The 26,716-nt window shown below is 40.7% G+C and overlaps 1 protein-coding gene across 1 annotated transcript in view; it reads left to right on the top strand.

The window, feature by feature from the left end:
* PKD2 (polycystin 2, transient receptor potential cation channel) overlaps window positions 1–26,716 on the top strand; it is a 69,376-nt gene that overhangs the window by 20,030 nt on the left and 22,630 nt on the right. The window contains exons 3-7 of the mRNA XM_030819110.1: window positions 9,006–9,139; window positions 11,036–11,286; window positions 16,086–16,310; window positions 19,518–19,746; window positions 24,854–25,021. Of these exons, the coding sequence (XP_030674970.1) occupies window positions 9,006–9,139; window positions 11,036–11,286; window positions 16,086–16,310; window positions 19,518–19,746; window positions 24,854–25,021 (1,007 nt within the window). The remainder of the gene's footprint in view (window positions 1–9,005; window positions 9,140–11,035; window positions 11,287–16,085; window positions 16,311–19,517; window positions 19,747–24,853; window positions 25,022–26,716) is intronic.

Raw genomic sequence — 26,716 nt, forward strand, 5'->3', positions numbered from 1 at the left:
AAAGCAGCTGCAGGGGCTGTACCCTGCAGAGCCACAGAAGTGGAGCTGTCCAAGGCCATGGGAGCCCACCCCTTTCATTAGCATGCCCTGGATGTGAGACAGGGAATCAAAGGAGATTTTGGAGATTTAAGATTTAATGAATGCCCTGTCAAGTTTCAGGCTCGAATGGGGCCTGTGACCCCTTTGTTTTGGCCAATTTCTCCCATTTGGAATGGGAACATTTACCCAATGCCTGTACCCCCATTGTATCTTGGAAGTAACTAACTTGCTTTTGATTTTACAGACTCACAGGCAGAAGGGACTTGCCTTGTCTCAGATGAGACTTTGAACTTGAACTTTTGAGTTAATGTTGGAATGAATTAAGACATTTGGGGACTGTTGGGAAGGCATGTTTGGTTTTGAAATGTGAGAAGGACATGAGATCTTGGAGGGGCCGGGGTAGAATGATATGGTTTGACTCTGTGTCTCCACCCAAATCTCATCTCCAATTGTAATCCCCATATGTCAAGGGAGGGACCGGTTGGGAGGTGACTGGATCATGGGGGCAGTTTCCCCCATGCCGTTGGCATGATAGTGAGGGACTTCTCATGAGATCTGGTTGTTTGGTAAGTGTCTGGGGCTTCCCCCTTCTCCCTCTCTCTCCTACTGTCTTGTGAAGAAGGTACTTGCTTCTCCTTTGCCTTCTGCCATGATTGTAAGTTTCCTGAGGTCTCCCCAGCCATTCAGAACTGTGAGTCAATTAAACCTCTTCCTGCCTATTCTCAGACAGTTCTTTATAGCAGTATGAAAATGGACTACTACAGAAAGTATTTAACTTTAAACTCAGTAGTATCCAAAGAAGTAATGAAAATGGAGAAATGAACAACAAAATCATAGTACAATATGGTATGTACTAGGACAGGAAGAGCCCTTTTAAGAAGAGATCTATGTATTTCTATTTATTTATCTCTGAAAGAAGGAAACTTTGCCTTGTATTCTGAAAAAGAAAGGAATATTTTATTTTACTTCTAAAAATCTTACAAGGATGCTAGTCTAAATACAGTTTTCCTAATTTGCCAGAGAATCCATGAAGATTGACTTGATAACAAGATCAGTGAAGTAAAGGTCAGTGAGTTAATCTCACAGCAGCTGCAAGCTAATTCCATTTCCAGTGAAAAATGTCTTGATAGTTCCCCACATATCTTTTCACCACAAACAGTTTCAGTCTTAAGATCCCACGTTGCAATCCATGAGAAGTAACTATTAAGCCTTCGACTATGGCTGGAGGGCTCCTCGCCCTTTCTGATAAATTGACTGGACAAAAACTCAATTTTAAAATGACACGAAATAGAAGATGTATAGATATACTTTAAATGTGACCAAAATGGGTTGTGAAAACACAAGACACAATATCCAAAAATTCTGGCAACACAGTACACTGTAGAGTATTGGTGGTTTACCCTTGCTATTGTGTGGCTGAGCTTACTGCCACTGCCCAGCATAGCAAGGGCATCAAACTGCCTTTCACTAGCCTAGGAAAAGATCAAAATTCAAAATTCTAAGTACAGTTTCTACTGAATGCTTATCACTTTTGCACCATTTTAAAGTCAAAAAATCAGTAAGTTGAACCATCATATATCCAAGATTGTCTATATGTAAATATTATATATATTTCTCTCACTTTTAAAACAAAATAATACTAGCCAATACTACCATTCTCAAAAGCACTTGTGTCAACAGCCTTTACCCCTGAAAGATTTTCCTCACAATTTTACAATTGTTACTTACAATTTTCTTTGAAATGTTGGCCAAACCTGGATTAAAAGATTTGGGGGTTTTAGTGACTGTATTTCACAAACTCTCTTACTGATTCTGCAGTCTCACTTCTGCCTCCTCAAAAGCCCTCACCAAGGTCACAGGGGATGGCTCTTTTCAGCCTCTTCCTGGCATTTGCTTCAGTGGCATTTGGCATTCTAGGACTTCCCTCTTTGGCTTTGATAACTCCCTCTCTTCCTGTGTTCCTCCTTGCTGTGTTCACTTGCTTCGCTTTCTTCTTTCTGAAGCATGTTTACACAATGTCTTCTCTGATTGGGCCTGTGACATTCTTTAGGTCATCTTTTCCACAAATAATGCTTCAACTAGTACTCGTGTGCCAGTGACTCCCACATCCCACTCATGAACTCTGAACCTAGTACCAGCTTCTGCTGGACATCTACAATGGGATCTCTCACAGGCCTCTCTCATTGGTAACATGCCCCCGCCTGAACTCATCTCCCACCCATCTATCCAGCCATGCTCTCTAGTTCACCCGAACCCTGGATGTCATCCTAGATGCTTTCCCTTCCCAGTCTTCTGTGATCATTCTGCCTCATCAGAAGCTCTCTAATTTTCTTTCCTATGTCGCTCTTGTCCCTATTTTAATCCTAGTCATCTATTTCCTGACTTATTCATTCCTTAAGTTGGTCAGTAATTTAATTAAAAACAGATTTAGGCCCTATCCTTAAATGTGATAAGTGATATGAAAGGAGATAATTGGGGAAAAGGATTTCCCTCAAGGAAGGGCCTCTCTGAAGCCTGAAGCAAGAATGAGAACGAGTCAGACAAAGAGAGAATTGCATGAATGAAGGCTCTGAGGCAGGAAAACACTCAGATCATGCCAGAATCACTTAGAAGCAAAGTGAAGCCAGTTCCTGGAGAGCAGATCATCAGATGAAGATGGAAAGGTGACCGGGGGCCAGACCTGTAGTTTTGGTGGGCCTTGGTGAGGGATTTACAGTAGGACACCCCATGGTTTAAGTATGAAAGTGACAAGATTCCTTTAAGTTTTAAGAGGCCTTGAAATATGAACCACAGATTAGATGGAAGCTACTCTCCCTGTGTCTGGGCTTTTTAGAATTTCCAAGCACTGCTGTTTCTGGAACCAGATTAATACAAGTCACTCTTCCATTTATCTATGTATTTATTTGAGACAGGGTCTCTGTCACCCAGGCTGGAGTGCAGTGGCATGAACACAGCTCACTGCAGTTTGGGGGCTCAAGAGATCCTCCTGCCTCAGCCTCCCATGTAGTTGGGACCACAGGCACCTACCACCCAGCTAATTTTATTTGTTGTAGAAATGAGATCTCATTTTGCTGCCCAGGCTGTTCTTGAGCTCTTGGGCTCAAGCGATCCTCCTGCAACATCCTCCCAAAGTGCTGGGATCACTCTTCCATTTAACATGCTATCTCAACGTCAAGATAAACTTTAAAATCTTTAGATAATAGGCTGGCATTTTACTTAAACGATCTTTACTTACTTCTTCAGAACTGCCATTCCCTATAAATATCTGGTTCTTCAACCACATCAAACCACTTGTGATCTCAAAAAGCCTCAGTGTACACTGTCCTTTCTGTCATTCTGATTCCTCCTCATCCTTCAAAATCAGCTCAAGGGCCAGATCCAGGGAGAAGCTTAGTGGTGCCCACCCGAACCGGCCCCCTCCTTCAAGTTGTGCTGCCATTTGGGCCCACCTCTTCACACAGGATTGTCAGACCAGACCAGCGCATGTGTTCACCGCCCTCGCAGGGATGGGATGCAGCTGTGCACCTCTCAGTGCTGACACCTGGAGAGTCTCACGAAATGTGGACAACATGGCCTGTTTCCATTTCTTGTTCACTAGCACTTCTCATTTACTAACACACAGAATTTCCTGTGGTATGTCTACTTAATCAGTTCAAGCCTAAGAATTCCTTGATTTGGGTATAGTGCTTTGCATTTATATACTGATGGTCCCCAACTGATGATGGTTCGATTTATGATTTTTCAACTTCATGGTGATGTGAAAGTGATACACATTCTATAGAAACCATACTTTCAATTTTGAATTTTGGTCTTTTTCCAGGCTACCATACTCTAAAGATAGAGCCACAGCTCCCAGTCAGCCATGTGATTATGAGGGTAAGCGACCAATACTCCACGGTGTATTGTATTGCCAGATGATTTTGCCCAGCTGGCCTAATGTAAGTATTCTAAACATGTTTACGGTAGGCCAGGCTAAGCTGTGTTGTTCATTCAGTAGGTTAGGTATATTAAATGCATTTTCAACTTACGATATTTTCCATTTACAGTGGGTTTATCAGGATGTAACTCCACTATAAGTCAAGGATCATCTTGTATAGCACTTTTAATTTATAGAGTCCCTTCAAAAGTTTGTTTGTATTTTATTTCCACTGCATCCCTGTGAGGATACCGTAAGATATACAGCTAGCAAAACAGTTAGTTTTCCTGTGCAAAGTGATGGCTTCATCTTGTGGCAGATTACCTGGAATACTGTGGCCAAGGTATCTTGGTTCTACTGTCTTTATATCTAGTACAGTTATATTTTTATGGCAGCTCTGATTTCTTCTTTGGCCCAAGGGTATTAAGAGAGCGAAAAAATTTAATTTCTTAACAGATATATATATCTATGTCAAGTCATATATTTAATTCAAACCCTTAATATTCCTAGGTAATTTTTGTCTACTTTCTCTGTCAAAGATTGAAAGATACAGGGTTTCAAGTTTCCAACTGTAATTGTAGTTTTGGTAATTATTTTATTACTAACAGGTATTGCTCTGTATATTTTGACGTTCCGTTATTCAGTACATAAGAATTCATTACAGTTAAATCATCATGTATAGTATAATTTACCAATGTAAAATAACCTTTTTATCAAACTGAGTATTCACCTTATAATATCCTCTGTCAGAGGATTATAATACCACTTAAAACCTTTTAAAAATATTTTGTCCCTGACATATTTTCCCATTCATTTATTTTTAGCTTTGAGTGGGTTTCTTATAACAATTCTAAAGATGCATTTTTATTTTTTAACCAATATTTAAAGCTTTGTAATTTAGTAAGGGTCTAAACCATTCACATTTCATGCGTTTTTTTGTCAAATTTCTATTATTTAGTATTTTCCTCTCTTTTATATTTTCCTGTTATTTTCCATTTATATTCTTTTGTTAGACTGGAAATTTTTCCTTTGCTTTTTTTATCCTAGTGATTTGGAATTTATATAATATATACCATTCTACAATACCCTTTATTTGTTTTTAATATTTGAACCTATATTTTTTCAACATTATTAAGAATAAAATAGTATTTGTTGCTATTTTGAAATGATAGACCATGTTTTTAAGGCAGGTTGGTGGTTGGTAAGGCACCAGTATCAGCCAGGCACGATGGCTCACACCTGTAATCTCAGCACTTTGGGAGGCCGAGGTGGGCAGATCGTTTGAGCCCAGCACTGTGGCCGATACTGTGGTTTACTGTATTTTGTTCTAGTTTATTTTATGGAAAATGGAAATTCAGTGGTTAAGACAAGGATTAAATAGCAGAAGAAAGATGTGTACACATGTACAGATGTATGTGTCCTTTATATGTTTTTTAATACTCTTGTCTCCTTTCTGGTCGTCATTTAAGGTTATCTATTTCATGCAGTAAATTTTTCTTCACAATTCATTTCATTTAGAGAGTGAATGCTACCTTCCAAGTGGGCTTTCTCCAGTTTCCTTTCAGGGACTTAATGGAGAAGTGATGTTAACAGTTTTATATTTCCATTGCATTTTACAGTGTGAAGATGTCTTCACATATATTTCTCCATTTGAGCTTTACAAAAACCCTTGGTATTATTCTCATTATCTAGATTCCAAAATCAGGCTTAGAAGAGTTAAATAGTTGTCCAAGATCTCAAGATGCAAGACCCACAATCATGAACAGAGGCAGATGTTCAGGATGGAGGCAAGCTGAAACTCATAACCAAATCATTATGACTCCAAATTCAGGGGTCTTTTAGCTGCCACCTGCATGGGCTCATGGTGTAGCTGACCACCAGAGTTTGTAGAGCTGTCATTCAGGTGTGCCATGGACTTTCCTGGGACCTGGCACAGGAGAAGGACTGAGTTAACGTTTGCTGATTAAATATCTGTTACAGGCTGGGCTCGGTGGCTCACGACCATAATCCCAGCACTTTGGGAGGCCGAGCAGGGAGGATCACTTGAGCTCACAAGTTTGAGACCAGCCTGGGCAGCATGGCAAAACCCCGTCTCTACAAAAAATTTAAATATTAGCTGGCTATGGTGATGCATGCTTGTAGTCCCAGGTACTGGGGAAGCTGAGGTGGGAGGATCACTTGAGCCCATGAGATTGAGGCTGCAGTGAGCTGAAATGGTGCCACTGCACTCCAGCCTTGGCCATAGAGCCAGACCTTATCTCCAAAAAAAAAAAAAAAAAGTTACAATAATCATCCCTTCAAAGCTGGAAGGCATTATTTACCTGTCTGTCCAGCAGATGGTGCTACATAACCAAGGGAATCTGTTGCTTGCCCTTGGTGAAGCTATTAAAGCCAATACAGATCTTGAGAATTTCAAAAGCAAAAATCAATACTGGATTATGAGTGCTCTAGGAAAATAAAGAGATAAATTTTCAATTTACATACTTATATATAGTTGTACCATATTTATAAATAAAAATATATAAATAATTTATCAAAATTCCTTTTTAACAGCAACAACCACAGTAAACCCACAGGTTAAAAACTCCACAACAGTCTATATTAATCAGTCAATCCAAAGTACATTCCAATTCCAAGTTAATTGAAAATAATCAACTTAGTCATTTGGTTGGCTCTGAGCAGCCTTCACTGCTTGCTTTTGTGTCATGTTTCTTTCTGTCCTCCATTGGCTATAGACTTACAGACGGCCTTTGCAGAGGACAGTGTACTCATGTCCATCCTTTGCATCCTTTGTGGGAGTTGGCTAGGCAGCACTCTCCCTGGGGACACTGTGAACTCCTCTTCTTGAGTGCAGAGATCACGTCTTGTTCATCTTCATGCCCAATACCTTGTTCCATAAATATGAATGGATTAGAATCCTAAACTTTTAACTCTGCCCCAAGACAGTTCTGAGAGGTAGTAAGTCATATAACACCTGAAGAGGACTGTTCTTGTCTTAATTACATTAGGTTATAAGATGACAGGTGAGGGAGCCAAACCAGGGAGCCTGGAAATTATTCATACATCTCTAGATACAGTATACAAGTTGTGTGTATTATGTGTATTTACTATGTAATTGATTGCTTGAGATGAACTCCCAAACACACTCATGTTTGGATCATTATTACCTACCCTTCTCCTTAAATCTTAATTTCCTACGATGCTTGAAAGGGAAAGAGGGGCCAGGTGTGGTGGTTCACACCTGTAATCCCAGCACTTTGGGAGGCTGAGGTGGGTGTATCACCTGAGGTCTGGAGTTGAAGACCAGCCTGACCAACATGGTGAAACCCTGTCTCTACTAAAAATAAAAAATTAGCTGGGCATGGTAGCACATGCCTGTAATGCCAGCTACTTGGGAGGCTGAAGTGAGAGAATCGCTTGAACCTGGGAGGCGGAGGTTGCAGTGAGCCAAGATCACTCCGTTGCACTTCAGACTGGGCAACAACAGTGAAACTCCGTCTCAAAAAAAAAAAAAAAAAAAAAAGACAGAGTAGAGGGAAGAGGCCTGCATGAAGGAGAGATTTACTAAATAGTACTTAATCCCAAAATAATTTCTATAGGTTTGAATATGATCCCTGAAATTTATTATAGGTTCAGGTAAGTATTAATCACGGGTATTCAGAACTGTCGTTTAAAAAATGTATAGAACATGTTTCCTTCCCCTTGAAACTTTTTATCCGCTAATTATAGGAATTATACCTGCAACCATTAAAGTCCAGAATGAGACAGTACTTGGTAAAGTGCTGAAATTTATAATAAATGCATTATAGCAATCCAAGTAAGGAGGAAGAGCCACCATTATTGAACATTTGTTAAGTGGCAGCCACTGTACTAGGTAAATTTTAGTTATTATTTTTATTTAGGCACCAAAAAATCCATGGGATAGTTGGTTATCCCCATCTTACTGAAGAGGAAACTGAAGCTCAGAAAGTTTAAGCAACTTGTACAGGTCACATAGCAAGTAAGGAGCATGGCCAGGAATCAGACCCTGATCTCATTTGGTCTACTGAGCTTGTAAAGGATCTTCCCGCCTCCTTCCAAGACCATTCAATATAATCAGTAAATGTCCATGGCAAGGTTGTAGTTTGAGTTATAGAATTCCATCCAAGATTTGATTGGTAGGTGGAAAGCAGATATGTCTGCGTCAATCAGTATCCTAGAAGAAGGAAATGATGAACTCAAGTGGTGATCAAGGGAAGTTTAATGAAGGGACTATTTACAGAGATGTGGTGGGGCTAAGAGAACCAACAAGGGGAAGTGATGCACTCAAAAAGTTACTACCTCCAGGCTTTAGGGGATTGGGGAAGGGATTGGCACAGTGTGAACCTAGTGTGGTTGTGAGCAAAGGGATTCCCTCAGCAGCTATGGCCAAGATTAGAGTCTCCACTGCCAAATTGCATCCAGATGGTGAGGGAATGGAGAATAGGGGTGGGGGAACAAACTCTGACCTTGGTATCCCCAAAGGGCAAAGGATTCCAGGTGGTACAGTTCATAAAGTTTAGCCTCAGGGCACAGAACAGGGCAGAGAAGAATGGAGAATTGATCTGGAGGAAACAAACAATGGCTTGCCCATGCTATTGCAGGGAGAGTAGGTGGTGTGCACAGCAGGAGGGTGGGGAGCCCAGCATAGCTATGTTGGGGCCTGTGCAGATCAGCCTCACTGGCATGGAGGATCTGAGCCGAGAGGTGGTGGAAGGTGAAATCGAGTAGGCATGTTGGTAGTCCTAAATGTCAAGTAAACGTTCCTGATCTTACATTGATACTCAATAGTAAGCCAATTTTGTTTCACATAAGCCAATATTAATATTACATATTTCTTTTATAAGCCAGAGATATAGGGAGATATCCTAGAAGAATGACAAAGGAAAGGAAGGCAAGGGTGAGAGAAGACCTTGTGTGGATATTTGTCCAAAATGTTTATCCACAGGAACAATCCCTTCATGAAGGCTGCTGGTGTGTGAATGTGTGCTGGTTCCCTTGGGGTGTTCATCTGGATCTTTCTGTGTTCCAGTGACCTACGGCATGATGAGCTCCAATGTGTACTACTACACCCGGATGATGTCACAGCTCTTCCTAGACACCCCCGTGTCCAAAACGGAGAAAACTAACTTTAAAACTCTGTCTTCCATGGAAGACTTCTGGAAGGTATTTGCAAATAACTTTGAAAGTACCTCTTTATCACAGAAAATTGTTCATTTGGCTTCATCATTTCAATGCATGAGTATCGACAGGACCTGCTTTGCATTTAACACTGTGTGAGACATAAGTTATGGTGAGTTGTTCGAAGTTACTGTTCCTACTCTCAAAGAGGGGTAAACTAACATGGAGAACTTTGCCTGTGCCTTGCACTGTGCTGAGTGTTTCATACCTTACCTCGTTTAGTTTCTATAGTAACTCTATAAGGTAAGTACTAAGAGTATGCCCTAGTTTGTTAATGAGGAAAATGAGATTCAGGATGCTTAAATGCCTATGGTCACGTGGCTAGGGAACAAGAAAAATTGATTTTTTTCTAGCCGGACAGCTACTACTTCATCCTAGTTTGTAATTCATTCCATAAGTCAAGATTCAATAAATATTTATTGAGAATCTCCTAGAATGTAAGGCCAATGAAAGGCAGTGTGGTTCTTCTGTCTTGCTTCGCCTTTTGTGTTTTTTCTCTTTGTTGATGATGGCATGTATCCCCAGCTCTCAGAACAATGCTTGATACAAAGTAAGCACATTCTTTCAAAGGTCTGCCATTGGTGGGGCTTGGTGGCTCATGCCTGTAATCCCAGCACTTTGGGAGGCCAAGGCAGGAGGATTGCTTTAGCCCAGGATTTCAAAACCAGCCTGGGCACAGCGTAGTAAGACTTTGTCTCTCCAAAAAAATTAAAGAATTAGCAGGGTGTGTGTGGTGGCACACACTTGTAGTCCCAGCTACACAGGAGGCTGAGGTGGGAGAATCACTTGAGCGTTGCTTGAGGTCGAGGCTGCAGTGAGCCATGAACATGCTACTGCATTCCAGCCGGGGCAACAGAGTGAGACCCTTTCTCAACAAAATCCAAAAAAAAAAAACCCAAAAACAAACAAAAAAGGTCTGCTGTTGTGAAGTTCAACCCAATCCAAGCCCTTCCCAAATTGTCACAAATTCCAACATAGTAGTATAGCAATGAGTGATACCATAGGAAAAATATTAAACTGATCCGAGGGATATGGGGCTTGGAATCTAAGAAAATTGGAAGGGAAATTGAAAAGGAAATTATTATTTCTCCTTGGGGAGATAGTTTCTAAAATTCTTACTAAACCCTGGGGTCAGAGCTGTTGATTTTAAGGATAGAGACAACTGGGTCACAGGAACCTATTCATATATAAAAGTACTTGGCATCCAAAACCACACTTGTATAATATGAATCTTTTACCATCTGAGTAGGGCAAATCAGTCTATCTCTGTTGATCATCTGACAAGGATAGCACACTGAGAAATAGATCTGTCTTCCCTACAGGCATAGCTAGTTGTACAAACTAACAAGAGACTTTTGTATACACATTCCATGATGATAAATGCCAATCTCTAAAGGGATGAGGAGGAATTGGAGAGTTCACCATACAGCAAAATAATCCAGACAGGTGAAAGGTCTATCAGATGCCAGGCTGGTAATCAAAACTGTAGCCTTTTCTCTAAACAAAGTTTAGAACCATGATTATGTAGGACATTATCTTAATAAGGGAAAGTGGAGTCCATCATGACCTCACCTTTAGTCTAAGAACAAAAATCAGAGCTGCCACGTATTAAGTACCCACTCTGTGCCAGGTGCAGTAACTACGTAAAAGATGGGTTTTCCAGATGCAGGAACCTTGGTTCAGAGGACCCTGCTCAAGGCCTCATAGCTAACAAGTGATGGGGCAAGATGCTATCCCAAATCTCTCTGACAACAAAACTCATTCTTATCACTCTACTATTTTCATAGAGTTGCCAAATGCTTGGTTATGCAAATGTTCCAGGCAGGGACAAGACAGCGGCTGAGCTTGGAACTTTTTCAAAGATTTTTCCTTTGCTTTTAGTTCACAGAAGGCTCCTTATTGGATGGGCTGTACTGGAAGATGCAGCCCAGCAACCAGACTGAAGCTGACAACCGAAGTTTCATCTTCTATGAGAACCTGCTGTTAGGGGTTCCACGAATACGGCAACTCCGAGTCAGAAACGGATCCTGCTCTATCCCCCAGGACTTGAGAGATGAAATTAAAGAGTGCTATGATGTCTACTCTGTCAGTAGTGAAGATAGGGCTCCCTTTGGGCCCCGAAATGGAACTGCGTAAGTGTCTGTGACTCATTGCCACTTGGTGATATTCACTCATTTATTCTCTGACCTCCCACCATTCATTCATTCATTCCCTGACACCCTCACCAAGGCAAAAATAAGTTCAGTGACTCTTCAGTGCTTATATTTAAACCTTGGCCAACTTGACCTTTGACTTCTCAAGTTTTCACTACTTTTTAGCCTTCTTTTAGTTTCTACATGCGTATTTTTCAGAAGACTAAATCGTTGACCATATGACCCCCCAAAAAATTAATTATCTGAGCCTTTGAAAATTTCATTTAAGATGCCCTGGGCCCTGTTTTTATAGGTCCAGTAACGTCATCCACTAAGTTATTTAACAGCACGTTTTCTGGTGCAGGAACTCTTTTTTTATAGGTCTTGCAAACAGGTTTTTGTTCAGAATGGAGTTATTTAATGTGTAAGCTTGTGAGGCAATTTTTTATTAGGTTTAAAGCCCATTTTATTCAAATGTTTGAGATTTTAGGTATATATTTGTATACATGCATATTTACAGGGGCTTTTTGTACACTTTGGTACCCCTACTTCAAACATCTTGTGTATTAAGGGAGGGCACTTACTATTTTAGAAGTATTGTAGTTATTATAAAGAAATGAGAAGACCTCCAAGGCCATTTCAGGGTGGGCCTTTGCGGTTGCTGTCCCTGGGTACGTCACTGGTCAGAGTCATCCTCTAAGCTTTGCTCAGCTAATTCTGTTGGTTCATCTAGGTTCTTTTCTTGGAAACTGAGTTGCCCAGAATCCACATTTGTTACTATACAATGGGCAATCACCTTTTCAATTAGTATATTCTTCTTGTACCATCCAGTGTATACTCTATTTAATACCAGAACCCATAAGAAACAAATTTAGTAAAAATCCAGGTTGGGCACAGTTTCTCATTCCTGTAATCCCAGCACTTTGGAAGGCCAAGGTGGATGGATCACTTGAGGTCAGGAGTTCAAGACCAGCCTAGCCAACATGGTGAAACCCTGACTGTACTAAAAATACAAAAATTAGCTGGGTGTGGTGACATGTGCCTATAGTCACAGCTACTCGGGAGGCTGCGGCAGGAGAATTGCTTGAGCCTGAATGGTGGAGGTTGCAGTGAGCCGAGGTCTCATCACTGCACTCCAGCCTGGGCAACAGAGCAAGACTCCACCTCAAAAAAAAAAAAAAACAAATTTAGTAAAAATCCAGAGCTTTAGAACAAAGGGACTAAATAGTCTCAAAAGACATTATCATCCAAGTTATGATAGTGATTCCACTTTCTTTAAAAAAAAAATTATTACAGATGGAGTCTTTCGATGTTGCCCAGGCTGGCCTCAAACTCCTGGGCTCAAGCAGTCCTCCAGCCTCAGCCTCCCAAGTAGCTGGGACTATAAGAATATGCCACCATGCCTAGCTTTATTTTGCTTTCTAATGTCCCTTTTTATAGTTCCAGCAAAGCATAAGCATGCCTTCATCTGTGGTACCCTTTCTAATATTTTTTTATCTCACATCACTAATAAGATAAATTTACACAGCCACTGCTCTGTGCCAGACATTATTTAAGAAGTTATTTCACGCATTATCTCATCTGCCTTCACAAAACAACTCTAAAATAGGTATCATCTCCATATTATAGATGAAAAATCTGAGGCTCACTTGCCCAAAGTGTCACAGCTAACAAATGGGACTGAGCCAAGATTTAAGCAGCCTGACTCCAAAACCCATGTTTCGTCTACTAAACCTCTTCCATATTAATTCCTCCTCCATATTAATTACGTCGTTAGGGTGGCTTCTTGATGCTCTCAGCTCCTGAGGGCAGGGAGCAAGCTTCCTGAGGGCAGGGATTCTATTTTGTTAACTCAAGTACTCAAGCTTCAGTACTCAAGCTTCCTGAGGGCAGGGATTCTATTTTGTTAACTGCTATATTCTCAAAGCCTTGAACAGTGCCTCATATGTAAAGATACTAATAAATATGTGTTGGATGCATGTATGAATGAGTGATTTCTACTCCAGGGTGGATTGCCAAAGGGCACCTTCTCTGTCATATCTAAACCATCCCTTTATTCTCCTGCGTTCTCAAGTCACTCCCATTTCTTCTTCCCTTCAACTCCAAACTTCTTGGAAGAATAGTCTTCATTTGCCACTTCCATTTCCTTACCTTCAGTTCACTTCTTAAAGCTTAGGTTCTTGCTTTTCACATCTCACCAGGAAGCTACTAGGGACCTCTAGTTAGCAAATCCACTGAACAAATCTCAGTCTTTATCCCCTTCATCCTGTCTGCAGAAAGTGGCAGTGTTGACCGCTCATTCTTTTGGCTTCCATGAAGAACTCTACACTTGGATTCTTTTAACTCTGAAACCCCTTTCTCTCACTTCTCTTCTCTTATTCCCAGGTTCTATATTCGTATCTCCATCTTTTCTTTCTTTACTCTCTTTCCCATGACATTCAGATGGCTTCCACTGACATCTTTATTTGGTGACTCATCATTTCTTCAACAATGTGCCAGGCATGTTCCCGTTGCTAGAAGTCCCCCCTCTTCTAGCAATGCCCTTGATGCTGGAGAAACAAAGCAGTAGGAAACAGAAGAAATGCCCTTTCTTCACAGAGCTTGCATTCGAGTGATACAAGACACATCTCTATTCCACCTGGATGTCTCACACCTCTTATGATTTAATATGCCCCAAACTAAACTCATTTCTTATGGGATCTGCTCTTTGTTCTGTTAATGGCACTGCCATCTTCCTATTGCCCTGAAAGAGACTCCGGAGTCATTTTTGAGCCATGTTTCCTCCTTGCCCCAACTTCCAAATCAGTTACCAAGTTCTGCTGGCAGTCATTGTGGTGACACTCTCACTCCTTCCTTTCCCTTCCCATCTTCACTGAGTGAGTTCAGGCCTCATTACCTCTTGGTTATTACAGACTTTGCTAATGGAGCTGTGCCAGGGGTCCCTAAGACCACCCCCAGGTTCAGTGATTCACTAGAAGGACTCAGCATAGAGGCATCCTTATAGCTAAGGTTTATTATGGTGAAAGGATACAAAAGAAAAGGCACATGGCAATATCTGGGGAAAACCTGGTGTAGGCTTCCAGGAGCCCTCTCCCAGTGAGGTCACATAGGTTGTGCTGAATTTCTCCAGGAACAAGTTGTAACAACATGTGTGAAATGTCTATCAGAGAGGTTAATTAGAGACTCAGTGCCTGGGGTGTTCACTGGGTACTGGTACTGGTTTGTGACTAGCATGTGCCAAAATTCCCAATTCCCAGAAGGAAAGCAGGTGTTGAGTGTAAGCCGCATTGCTTATACAAATAGCACAGGCACAGCAAGCCTCTCTTACCGGTCAGGGAAAGTTGTATACTAGTGCAGGGAGCTGTTTATCAGTCAAGTTCCCAGATGCCAGCCAAAGTCCATCCTTGCAAACAGGCCTTCCTAAAGAAAGGCCATCTCAGGCCTGCTGTGTTAACTCTTTTCTGCACATGAGCCTTTTGTTCCTCCCCACTCCAGTCTTCCCTGCTGCCACCAGACCAGCCCTGTTCTGTGCCTCTTAGAACTTTCCCTTCACAGACTCCTTCATGTTTGCCCTTCACAAGCTGACCACAGACCACCTTTCAATCTACCATTCTTTGTCTTATGGGAGTCAAACTGAACTAGTTACTTCTTCTGTTGACCAATGGCTCACAGTTGAAAATGCCCTTCCCATTTGTATTAGTCTGTTCTCACAATGCTGATAAAGACATACTTGAGACTGGGCAATTTACCAAAGAAAGAGGTTTAATGGACTTAACAGTTCCACATGGCTGGGGAGGCCATGTGGTGGAAGGTGAGGAGCAAGTCATATCTTACATGGATGGCAGCAGGCAAAGAGAGAGAGCTTGTGCAGGGAAAATCCCCCTTATAAAACCATCAGATCTTGTGAGACTGACTCACTATCATGAGACCAGCATGGGAAAGACTTGCCCCCATGATTCCATTACCTCCTACCAGGTTTCTCCAACGAAACATGGGAATTGTGGAAGTTACAATTCAAGATGAGTTTGGTTGGGGATACAGCCAAACCATATCACCATTCACCTGTGCAAGTCCAGATCCTACTCACCTTTCATGGCTCAGGTCCAACACAGCTTCTTCCTAAAGCCTTTTCTAATCCATTCCTCCATTGCCAGATCCCCAAATAAGGACAGCTTTCCTCTGATCTGCCAGCCTAATTTCTTTACTCTTTTGCTTCTTATTATTATCCACCTTGTATTTTACTTGTTTAATTATAACTCATTTCCCTACTTGTTATAAATTTGGGAGGGAAAGGACCTTTATATCCCCATTAGTGCCAAAGAAGCATCTGTTTTCTAAGAGATCCTCTGAATATTTGTGGATGAAATTCCCAAATGCTGACAATGCCACTTGATGAACTTGTCCCTCTTTTGGCTGTAATTTTCTCTGGGGACCTCAAGTCATCTAGTCCCTGAGCACAGTTACCCAGAGAAGGCAGCCGTATAAACTGAGCAGAGGCTCTAGAGCAGAGCAGAGGCTCTAGGGACAGACAGCCCTCGCATTGGTTCCTGAGTCTGCCCTCAAAAGCTTTGGGACTACATTGACCTCACTAAGCCTCAGGGCCCTCATTCCTAAAGTGAGGCTAATAACAGTATGAGAATTAACCAAGAAAACACTTATGAACTACCAGGTCAGGCACATTACCCAGCTTGATAGGCCTTAATACATATTTTATTTTACAAGGAACCAGCTGTCCTTGTAATTGCCTCAAGTGTTCCACTGATTGTAACTGTTTGTTTTTTGGTTTTGTTTTTAATCAGTTGGATCTACACAAGTGAAAAAGACTTGAATGGTAGTAGCCACTGGGGAATCATTGCAACTTATAGTGGAGCTGGCTATTACCTGGATTTGTCAAGAACAAGAGAGGAAACAGCTGCACAAGTTGCTAGCCTCAAGAAAAATGGCTGGCTGGACCGAGGAACCAGGGCAACTTTTATTGACTTCTCAGTGTACAACGCCAACATTAACCTGTTCTGTGTGGTCAGGTGTGTACTGAGGACATGCATCCCTCCTATTTCTGTGTAGTTGTACATACATCCTATTCTGGGGTTAGCCAGAAAAACCTTTGCCTGCAGTTAGCTACATGAGGATGCCAAGGACCCAGACGGATAGCAAGGGAAGGGTAAAAACTGAAGGCTTACTGAAATAAAGGATATTTGAGGAAGGGAGTTGGGATCCTAGAATATCATGAGTTGGAAAGAACCTTAATTGTGGTCCAAGTTCATCTCAATGCTGGAACCTTTCCAGAAAAAAGTATTGTGTTTTTCTAACACCTGTCCTTACCTATTATAAGGATGGTCAGTGCCACATGTTCCATCACCAACTCCCCCAGCCATCAAATCTTGACTCATTTCCTGGAGTTTCTCACTCTCAGATGAGCCTCTGCTATTAGCACACAAGCACAGTAATTGGAGTGCTTGTAGGATGCTCAGTAGGATACCCAGGTTACCTGCTCATGCTCAGGGCTACCAAAGGCACATAAAGTTCCTTCCACATATCCTGAGATGTTGCCATGATGACCCCTCTGGGAGATAGTAATGAAAATGACAAAGATTCCACTGGCTTGTCTGGGATTCTTCTTCATTCATTTATTCAGCAAACATTTATTGGACACTTAATATGGGCTAGGCATTGTTCTTGGCTCTTGGGACATGTCAGCAAACAAAATAAAGATCCCCACCTTTGCAGAGCTTGCATCCAACCAGGAGGAGACTAGAGAATAAACATTAAACAATAAACAATACAAATAAATAATATAGTATATTAGAAGGTAATAGGTACTATTAAAAAGAAAGAAAAAGCAGAGCAAGAGGGAGTCAGAGTTCACCCACTTTAATCTTCCTGTTGAGCATGTCAGCAACACCCAAACATCACTAACATGGATTATTGCATGTATATTTACACACAAGATAAGAATGGTTTATTCTTATAATAGTCTTTGTCATCATTCTTGAGGTTAAATTCAGTTCTTCTTTACGTGGCTTGTTGGATTGTCCCAGTCCTTGTATTTAACAACATTTGCAGAAAATAATACCACATTAAATCAGTTATAGGTTATCCCTTATCCAAAATGCTTAAGACCAGAATGTTTGAGATTTAAGAAATTTTTCAGGTTTTGGAATGTCTGGATATATATAATGAGATATCTTGGGGATGGGACCCAAGTCTAAACACAAAATTCATTTATGTTTCATAAATGAAACCTAATGCACATAGCCTGAAGGAAATTTTATTTTTCCCTTCGGGATGTTGAATAAACTGTTGTGTGCCTGCATGTTGACAATGACCTGTCACATGAAGTCAGGTGTGGAATTTTCCACTTGTGCTGTCATGGCGGTGTTCAGAAAGTTTGGGATTTTGAAGCATTTTATATTTCAGATTTTCAGATTAGAAACACTCAAGCTGTCCTTGCTCACAGTGGCCAAAAAAAAAAAGAAAGAAAGAAAAGAAATACTCAACCAGTAGTCCAGTAGTAGTTATCACTAGAAATGAATGAAAATCTATTGCAGTTAATTATTGAGTTTTTCCTAATTATTCCAGTGCAGATAAAAAGAAAAGAATAAAAAGGAAGAGAATAAAAACAGAGAGACAACTCTGGTATTTTAGTAAATTCTATTTACAGAAGGTCTTGAGTATTTCTTTTGCTTCCTCCCTTACTTTAAGGATGAACATTGTTAAGACAACTGCTTCATTTCTCTATACTGTTTTTCTAAGTTTCTGGAGGTGGTTGACTACTGCAGGGCCGGAATGGGCCAGAGAAATGACTTGACACTTGGAGGCCACTTCCTTCCCTTTTGAGTTCCCAGTGAAGCTGTCACATACAAGGCTCTTGGCTTCAGAGTTGCTCTCCTGAGTTTTTGGTTCTCACCCCTACTCTCCAACACATCAAATAGGAAGGAAAGAACAGGAGAACTGACAATGAAAAGGAAGGAAAATTTTCACACTTCTCTGACCAGTTCTGATTTACCATAGTCCTGTTTTTACTTGATTATTGCTCATGCATGTGTCCTGGATGCTCAGGTTCCAGGTGCAGCTACCTGTCCTGTAATAGCAGAGATAATGATGGCTAGTAGCTGACTAAAGGGCTTTCAAATCTCTCAAAATGAAGCAGCTAGAGATTCTATTTCTAGCTGGGTAAGGAGTCTGTATCATTAACTGAATCACCCAACTTTCTCAGTGGGACACCTACAAAATGGGCATTTGACAAGAAAAAAGCCCTCAGTCCAGTTATGGTAAAGCACTAAAGATCAGAGCCGTCAGTATGGATGTAAAACAGTATATGTTTTAGACAATCAGATATCTATTGAGTACCCACCTATTAACTATAAGGCTCTGGGAAGAAGAGGGAAAACTACCCTGGAGGACAAACTATTTGATGCTATTTAGGTGTTACCTAATGAATGAATGAGAGACTCAGTTCCTATCTTTATATATGGACAAAATATATCCTGCTTCTCAACCAGATGACACGTTTTGAGTGGATGGCTTATATTTCTTTATATTCTTCATGTTGCCTAGTGGAAGGATTTGAATTAGTAGAAGTCCTAGGGCCAGGCACGGTGGCTCACTCCTGTAATTCCAGCACTTTGAAAGGCCCAGGCAGGAGGATGATTTGAGCCCAGGAGTTTGAGACCAACCTGGGCAAAAGGACAAGACTCAGTCTCTGCCAAAAAAAAAAAAAAAAAAAATTAATTGGGCATGGTGCTGCACACTTACAGTCCCAGCTACTCAGGAGGCTAAGGCAGGAGAATCCCTTGAGGCCTGGAATTTGAGGCAGCAGTGAGCTATGATTTCAACACTGCACTCCAGCCTGGGCAACAAAGCGAGTCCCTGTCTCTTAAAAAAATAATAACAGAAGTCCTAGAAAAGTTTGTGTGTTGATTTACTTTTACATTAAAAGTATATGGCATGTTGAGCAGCGTAAATATAGAAAAGTATAGGGAAGACTGAGCAGGAAGTACTCCTTTGGGACTGAAAGACCTCAGGAAGTCTTATTCCTTTGATGGCACAAAATTCTACAAGTATGGAATTATTAGCTATGATAAAAATGTTTTGCCATTAGTTTGGGGGGACTCGTGGTAGCAGTTTCATTACCTTGTAACACACGAACAGAATAGATGGACATCCGTTCCTGGCTATATTCATGTATTGTTGTTGTTGTTATTGTTTTAATTGTTCTTATTTACATGCAGGTTATTGGTTGAATTCCCAGCAACAGGCGGTGTGATTCCATCTTGGCAATTTCAGCCTTTAAAGCTGATCCGATATGTCACAACTTTTGATTTCTTCCTGGCAGCCTGTGAGATTATCTTTTGTTTCTTTATCCTTTACTATGTGGTGGAAGAGATATTGGAAATTCGCATTCACAAACTACACTATTTCAGGAGTTTCTGGAATTGTCTGGATGTTGTGATCGTTGTGGTAGGTTTGAGAACAACACCAAATGTCCTATTCTGTTCTACAAGCATGTTAACTAGAGTCTTTGATCTCCTCAGCATCGTGGATCTTGATATTCCCAAAAAAGAATCTAAAAGTCCCCTTCAATTATATCAACTTCTGTTACTAATTATTTTCTCATTTTGCGTGAGTAACTTTTCTGGGTATGAAGTGGAGAGGTATTTACAGTATGCTCTCAGCCACGCTAATAACAAGAATATCTCAGTAATTCATATTTGGCTTTAGTATGCCATATGAGATGTGGAGGAGAAAACAGGTTTTTTTTCTTCGTTTCTTTCACTAATGATATTTTTCTTCAACTGCTGGTAAAAATCAATTTATATTTTCCTGCACATATGTAAAGTTACAGCAAGAAAAACTTGTCGGCCAGGTGTGGTAGCTCATGCCTGTAATCCCAGCACTTTGGGAGGCCAAGGCGGGAGGATCACTTAAGCCCCAGAGTTCAAGACCAGCCAGGGTAACATAGTGAGACCCTGTCTTTACAAAAAAAAAAAAAAAATTAATTAGTCAGGCATGATGGCACACACCTGTAGTCTCAGCTATTCCAGAGGCCGAAGTGGGAGGATGATTTGAGCCCAGGAGGTTGAGGCTGCAGTGAGCTATAAATGTACCACTGCACTGCAGCCTGAGTAACAGAGTGAGATCTTGCCTCGAAAAGAAAAGAAAAAAGAAAAATCATCCTGAAAATATTTTGGGTGGCAGAGAAAACTTTCTGCAGTTTAAAATTTTCTACAAATAGTCTACAGAGTACAAAATGTAAGTTATATTCATCAAAGTTTTCTGTATGAGGTACAAGAAATCAAAGGCAGGCCATGCAGGGTGGCTCATACCTATAATCCCAGCACTTTAGGGAACTGAGGTGTGAGGATCACTTGAGGTCCAGAGTTTGATACCAGCCTGGGCAACTTAGTGAGACCCCCATCTCTGAAAAATAAAAATAAAAAATAAATCAAAGGCATAGTCATAATCGAGACCATGACACCATGTAAATTCTGTGTCTGCCCTTGACTCTATTATAACTTCTAAGATTGTTTTCAAGATGTTTTCCCTTCATCGTTATCACTTAATTAAGCATCAGTCACTTCCTTCCTGTGGCTTCAGTGTATAAAAGAATTTTTACAAGCTTTTCTCCCTTCAGCAATAACAGGTAACCTTTCGCTAAGTCCAATTGTACATTTAAGCATATAACAACATGCTTAATTATTAGATGCTTACAAGCTTTGCTTGGCATAGGTGTACCATGTATTATTTATGTCTTTCCTTCCCACTGTCCTATGATAGCCATTACCTTCTGAAATCTCAGTAAATGATGCACTACCCTATTAGCATTCTCTCTTCTGTTAGCCCTCCTCATGAGAATTATTCTTTCCCTCATCCCACTCCTAAAAATTCATTTGGCCTTTGCGAAGCATTTAGATCAAGTCATTATTAAACTATTCCCCACCAGAATTATTAATAGTTGATAAAATACGGAAAATATATTATTCATAGTGAGTGAAAGAACACTTAAAGCATAAAAAAGAACTACATGGCCCTATATTGCATGGCAATAACTATATTAGCAGCAATAATAATTGTAATAGTAATAATAATAATGGCTAACACTTTAGAAGCTACAGTGTTAGGCATTTCCGGGTGCTTTTCATGGTACAGAAGCTCATTTCTTCCTCATACTAACCCTCTTCACTACTCTGCCCCTGCCTCTCAAGCCATGGATATGTGCACTTTAGAAAGAGTTTTTACTTATAGTAAAAATTCCTGTAGAATAGATGGTGTTGACCCCATCAGACCATGATGCAGTTAGAAGTGCATCTGTCTTTTATGACGGCCATGTAACATCACACAAATCAAGGTAAACCCTTGATCCCCAAATTCTCAATGTATTAATAATGAACAGAGTTACACAAGAATTTTAGCATTTAAGGAAACAGGAGAGACAGTAATACTGGAAATAATTTTTCAGAATATTTCTGTTCGGATTGATGGCAGAGTGCAGGCCATATACGTTGACAATTATTCCAGAACACTATTATTGTTTGGAACTATAAGGATGCAAACCCTGCCTCTTGGCTTATATGGATTTATTTATGTTTAGGCCATTGAAATAATGGTAAAAAGGTAAGTGTGATATGCTAATTAAGAACAGACTTCCTTTTTATTTTTTAACCGAAGAACTCAATATCAACAAAAGACTAGTCAGTGGTATTCACCCTTTTTGGTCATACACAACCTATCAGTGAAAGCTTTGACTACACACCCTAATGTATTATCTTTATTTGTAAATTGTGTGCCTACTTTGGTGTAACAGGTACATCCGTAAAACATACACATACATAGAATTTTAAAGATTGGGATAAAAGTTAATACAAATAGAATTCCAACACTTTCTTACCACCTACCTAGAAGTTGTAACATTTTTTTCCCATAGCCCAGTGAATTGCCTTGCACCCATTTGGCGACCAATAGGAAAAAAGGCGATGATATCATGGAAATTGTCTCTTTGGCTCAACAGCCACAGCATTTTGCAAGTATTTCTTTGACAACTTGCTTCACTGTGCTTTTCAATTTTTTTTTTAAACAACGCTTAATACTGCCAGGCAACAATTCAGACGGTGTGCTTTTTGTTTATAAAGAACAAGGAAGGGCTACTGGAATCCCACTTGTCCTTTGAAACATTTGCTGACCAAGTGTAGAAGTGAGGACATGCTTTCTGCCCACCCACAAAACACACCCTGTGCTCCACTGGACCTTCAAACCAATGGAAAGAGCCAACACTTTTTGTTTTATCTAGCCAAAATTTGCTTATGCTTACCCAAAACCTGAAAAGAAGTTATATTCTAAATATAAATATAATCACATCTTGAAATCACTTTGAAATTTTCATTACTTTCCTTGTTTCCCCAACATATGTTCTGAAGTACACAGGCTGCATCAGTCAGCCATTTGTCCTGAGCAATAGTCTTTCAAAACTAGCAGAATTGCTTGAAAAAAAGAAGACTATTAAGGAATTTAAACTCAAATAATTTATTGACCACTTGATAGGTTTTACAGGGTAAAATTTTTTTTTTTTTTTGAGACGGAGTCTCACACTGTCACCCAGGCTGGAGTGCAGTGGCATGATCTCGGCTCACTGCAAGCTCTGCCTCCCGAGTTCATGCCATTCTCCCTCCTCAGCCTCCTGAGTAGCTGGGACTACAGGCGCTCGCCACCACACCCGGCTAATTTTTTGTATTTTTAGTAGAGAAAGGGTTTCACCGTGTTAGCCAGGATGATCTCGATCTCCTGACCTCGTAATCCGCCCACCTCGGCCTCCCAAAGTGCTGGGATTACAGGCGTGAACCACCACGCCTGGCCCAACTAATTCATTTATTCAACGAGTGTTTTCTGAGCACCTACTATGTACTTGGCACTGTTCTAGGCACTGGGGGTATAGGAATGAACAAAATCACCCAAATCTCTGCCCTCCCAATTTTCTGGTATGGAGAGAAAGTTCTTTTGTAGATAGGGATGAGAATCCCACAGAAAAGTCAGGAGTGATATAACAACGCAAGTGCTCGCAAAATCTCTTTCCTCATCTTTCATTCCCTATTTGGAAGGAAAGGTTTCAAAGACATTGATCTTGTATAAATGACCATCTTCATAATTTTATAAACATTTGTCCTGTGCAGAGTAAAAACAACTGGACTGCATAACAAATTGTACCTAGTGAGAGTTGGGTAAAGAGTTACCGTTGGATCCAGTCCACCAACCCAGATGTTTTTCTACATGTATTAGCTGAGATGAGCTCCTCATCTCAGGAGAAGCCTATTCCCACTGCAGGCCTTCTTGAGCCTGCTGTGTTCATCATTCCCACCACCAACACAAAAATATAAGATTGGCTCTGGAAATCCTTCACAGATAAGGAAGGAAAGGAAGATGGTGAGGTTGGCTTTTTAGCTGTGATCAGCAACCAGGCTGGTCTTTGCTGTGAGAATCAATGGGACCATGATCTCGATGGTCATCTAAGGAAGGGAGGGCTAATGAAGTGGTCTCTGGCCATGATTCCTAAGAAAAGAGAATGGACAGCAAAGATCACAGCACCTGCCACAGCCCACCTGCTGCAGATTCAGACCCCCTGGTGGGGCCAGGTTGTTATGACTAACACCTAGCACTGTCTACATTTAGTGGTGATGGATGCCAAGGAGGGGGCAGTGTCCCCTTGGATCTGATTGTAAAGCTTAGAACCAAAGCATATGTGGAAAGTTGTAGGTTCATGAGTTAAGGGACAGAAATGAGCAAGAGAGAAGCCCTTGGCTCATATATTCCCACTGCAGGCCTTCTTGAGCCCTCTGTGTTCATCATTCCCACTGTCTTTCAAGCCCAAGCTCATTCTTTGTTCTCACGGGCACTCCTTTTTAGGATATCTTTTGTCCCTCTTCACTGTGTTGTGTGATACCAACTCTTTAGTAGTTTTTTGTGTTATTTAACTTCATGTGTTTATCTGCCCTTGAGTCTCGAGGGCAGGATTTATGCAGTTTACTTCTGTTTATTCCTTTTAGCCCTTGCACAGTGCTGTATACATAGACATCTACTATATTTTTGTTAAGCAGAGCAAAGAATGGCTGGCAATTGGAGAATGAAGAGAAACCGAAAAATTTTAAATTTAAAAATCACAAATAAAAACAGAGAGCAGGATGAAGGCAAGAAAGCAAGAGGGTGGAAAGTGATTAAAATGAAGGTGGCAGAAAAAACAAAGCATTCCTCTTTGAGTTTGAGTCTGTTATAGTGTGATCTCTCCTGTGTATGCATGTACGTGTGTGTAATGCATATGTGCACACGCATGCATGCATGCCTTCGTTGAGTTTCTATTCCGAACTAAGGAAAAGCAAGCAATATATTGTTTTACTTGTTTTATGGCAGGGCTTAACACTTTCCATTTGAGTGTGTGACTTAAGAATGACATGACGTTGGGTAAGTATAATGGTGAGCCCTTATAATTAATACATTGGTGAAGAAAAATATACTAGTCATATTAAGGTAAGTTTCATATTTCTAAAACACTGTAATAAAATATAAATATTTTGCTTTCCAGCTATCAGTGGTAGCTATAGGAATTAACATATACAGAACATCAAATGTGGAGGTGCTACTACAGTTTCTGGAAGATCAAAATACTTTCCCCAACTTTGAGCATCTGGCATATTGGCAGATACAGTTCAACAATATAGCTGCTGTCACAGTGTTTTTTGTCTGGATTAAGGTAATTTATAAATTTCATGTTCTACATTTTAAATAATATTTTCTTTAAAAAAAAATGAGTTCCACAAAATCATGGAATACTTGAATTTGAAATTCAAGTGACCAGCCAAAGCTGCTTGATATTTACTTTGTTTTGAGACAGGGTCTCACTCTGTCACCCAGGCTGGAGTACAGTGGTATGATTACAGCTCATTGCAGCCTCGACTTCCCAGGCCCAAGCGATCCTCCCACCTCATCCTCCAAAGTCACTGGGACTACAGGCATGTGCCACTATACCTGGCTAATTTTTAAATTTTTTTGTAGAGACAAGGTCTCACTATGTTGCCCGGGCTGGTCTTGAACTCCTGGGTTCAAGTAATCCTCCCACCTCAGCCTCCCAAAGTGCTGGGATTACAGGCATGAGCCACTGTGCCAGGCCTCATATTTTACATATAAAGTAAACTATTGAGACTCATGTGATCATTCCTCTATCACTGTCAGTGACATATTCTGCTATCTGAATTAGTGCAAGATCAGTTCCTATAGGTTTTGTTTAACAAATGCAGTAAGAGGCCTTTCGGTGTGTTAGCTGGGCCTGGGGCCCCAGGCTGCTAACAGATGAGATGAACAGGTGAAGGAAAAGGAACTCAGAGAAAGAGAAGGAAGGAGCAGGTGGAGGGAAGGGGAGAGTTGCTGCACTTGGAAATGCTTGCTGGAAGGGATTGCCTCTTTTCCAGGTAGAGGCTGTAAGGGAAGCTTTACCTAGAATTAAGGTTGGAACCGCTTCCAAGTAGTTCCTTGCTCACTCATTTCCTTATTGTGCCAAGATATAATGTGCATTTCCATGTGTGTGAAAGGTCATGACATTTCATATACAATGAGCATCAATTCTGGAGATGGAGGAAATTTCAATAATTCTCAGGCAGCAGCTGCCATCCCATCCCAGCACAGGCTCTGATTGTGCTGTCCAGACAGTAAGTACTAGCCACATGTGCCTATTTAAATTCAAATTTAAATTAATTAAGCTTAAATACAATTAAAAACGCGGTTCCTTGGTTCTACTGGCCACACGTTAAGTGTTCAATGGCTGTATGTGGCTACTGTCTAGGACAGTGGAAATGTAGAACATTTCCATCATCACAGAACGTTCTCTTGAACAGCACTGTTCTAGAAGGTACTTGCCCGTTATGTACTTTTCTGAGTTGGTATTCGTACCTAGAAGGCCTAGACTTGGACCAGGCACAGTGGCTCATGCCTGTAATCCCAGCATTTGAGGTAGGCAGGTCCCCTGAGCCCAGGAGTTCGAGACCAGCCTGGGCAACATGGCAAAACCTCATCTCTACTAAAAATACAAAAATTAGCTGGGGGTGGTGGCACGTGCCTGTAGTCCTAGCTACTTAGGAGGCTTAGGCGGGAGGATTGCTTGAATCCAGAAGGCAGAGGTTGCAGTGAGCCAAGATCGCACCCCTGCACTCCAGCCTCAGCAACAGAGTGAGACCCTGTCTCAAAAAAAAAAAAAGCATAGACTTTATCCTGTATTTCTCATGCTATTTATTTATTGACATGCTTGTTTAAGAGAAACCATCACTAAAGCACAAAACCTTGATCACAGCATAGTAATAATAATAGTAATAATAATCAAATAGCAAAAATAATAATGGTAATAAGAATGTTCTGTGGTGATGGAAATGTTCTATATTTCCATTGTCTAGACAGT

This window comes from Nomascus leucogenys, chromosome 9 (assembly GCF_006542625.1).
Source record: "Nomascus leucogenys isolate Asia chromosome 9, Asia_NLE_v1, whole genome shotgun sequence".
Taxonomy (NCBI): domain Eukaryota; kingdom Metazoa; phylum Chordata; class Mammalia; order Primates; family Hylobatidae; genus Nomascus; species Nomascus leucogenys.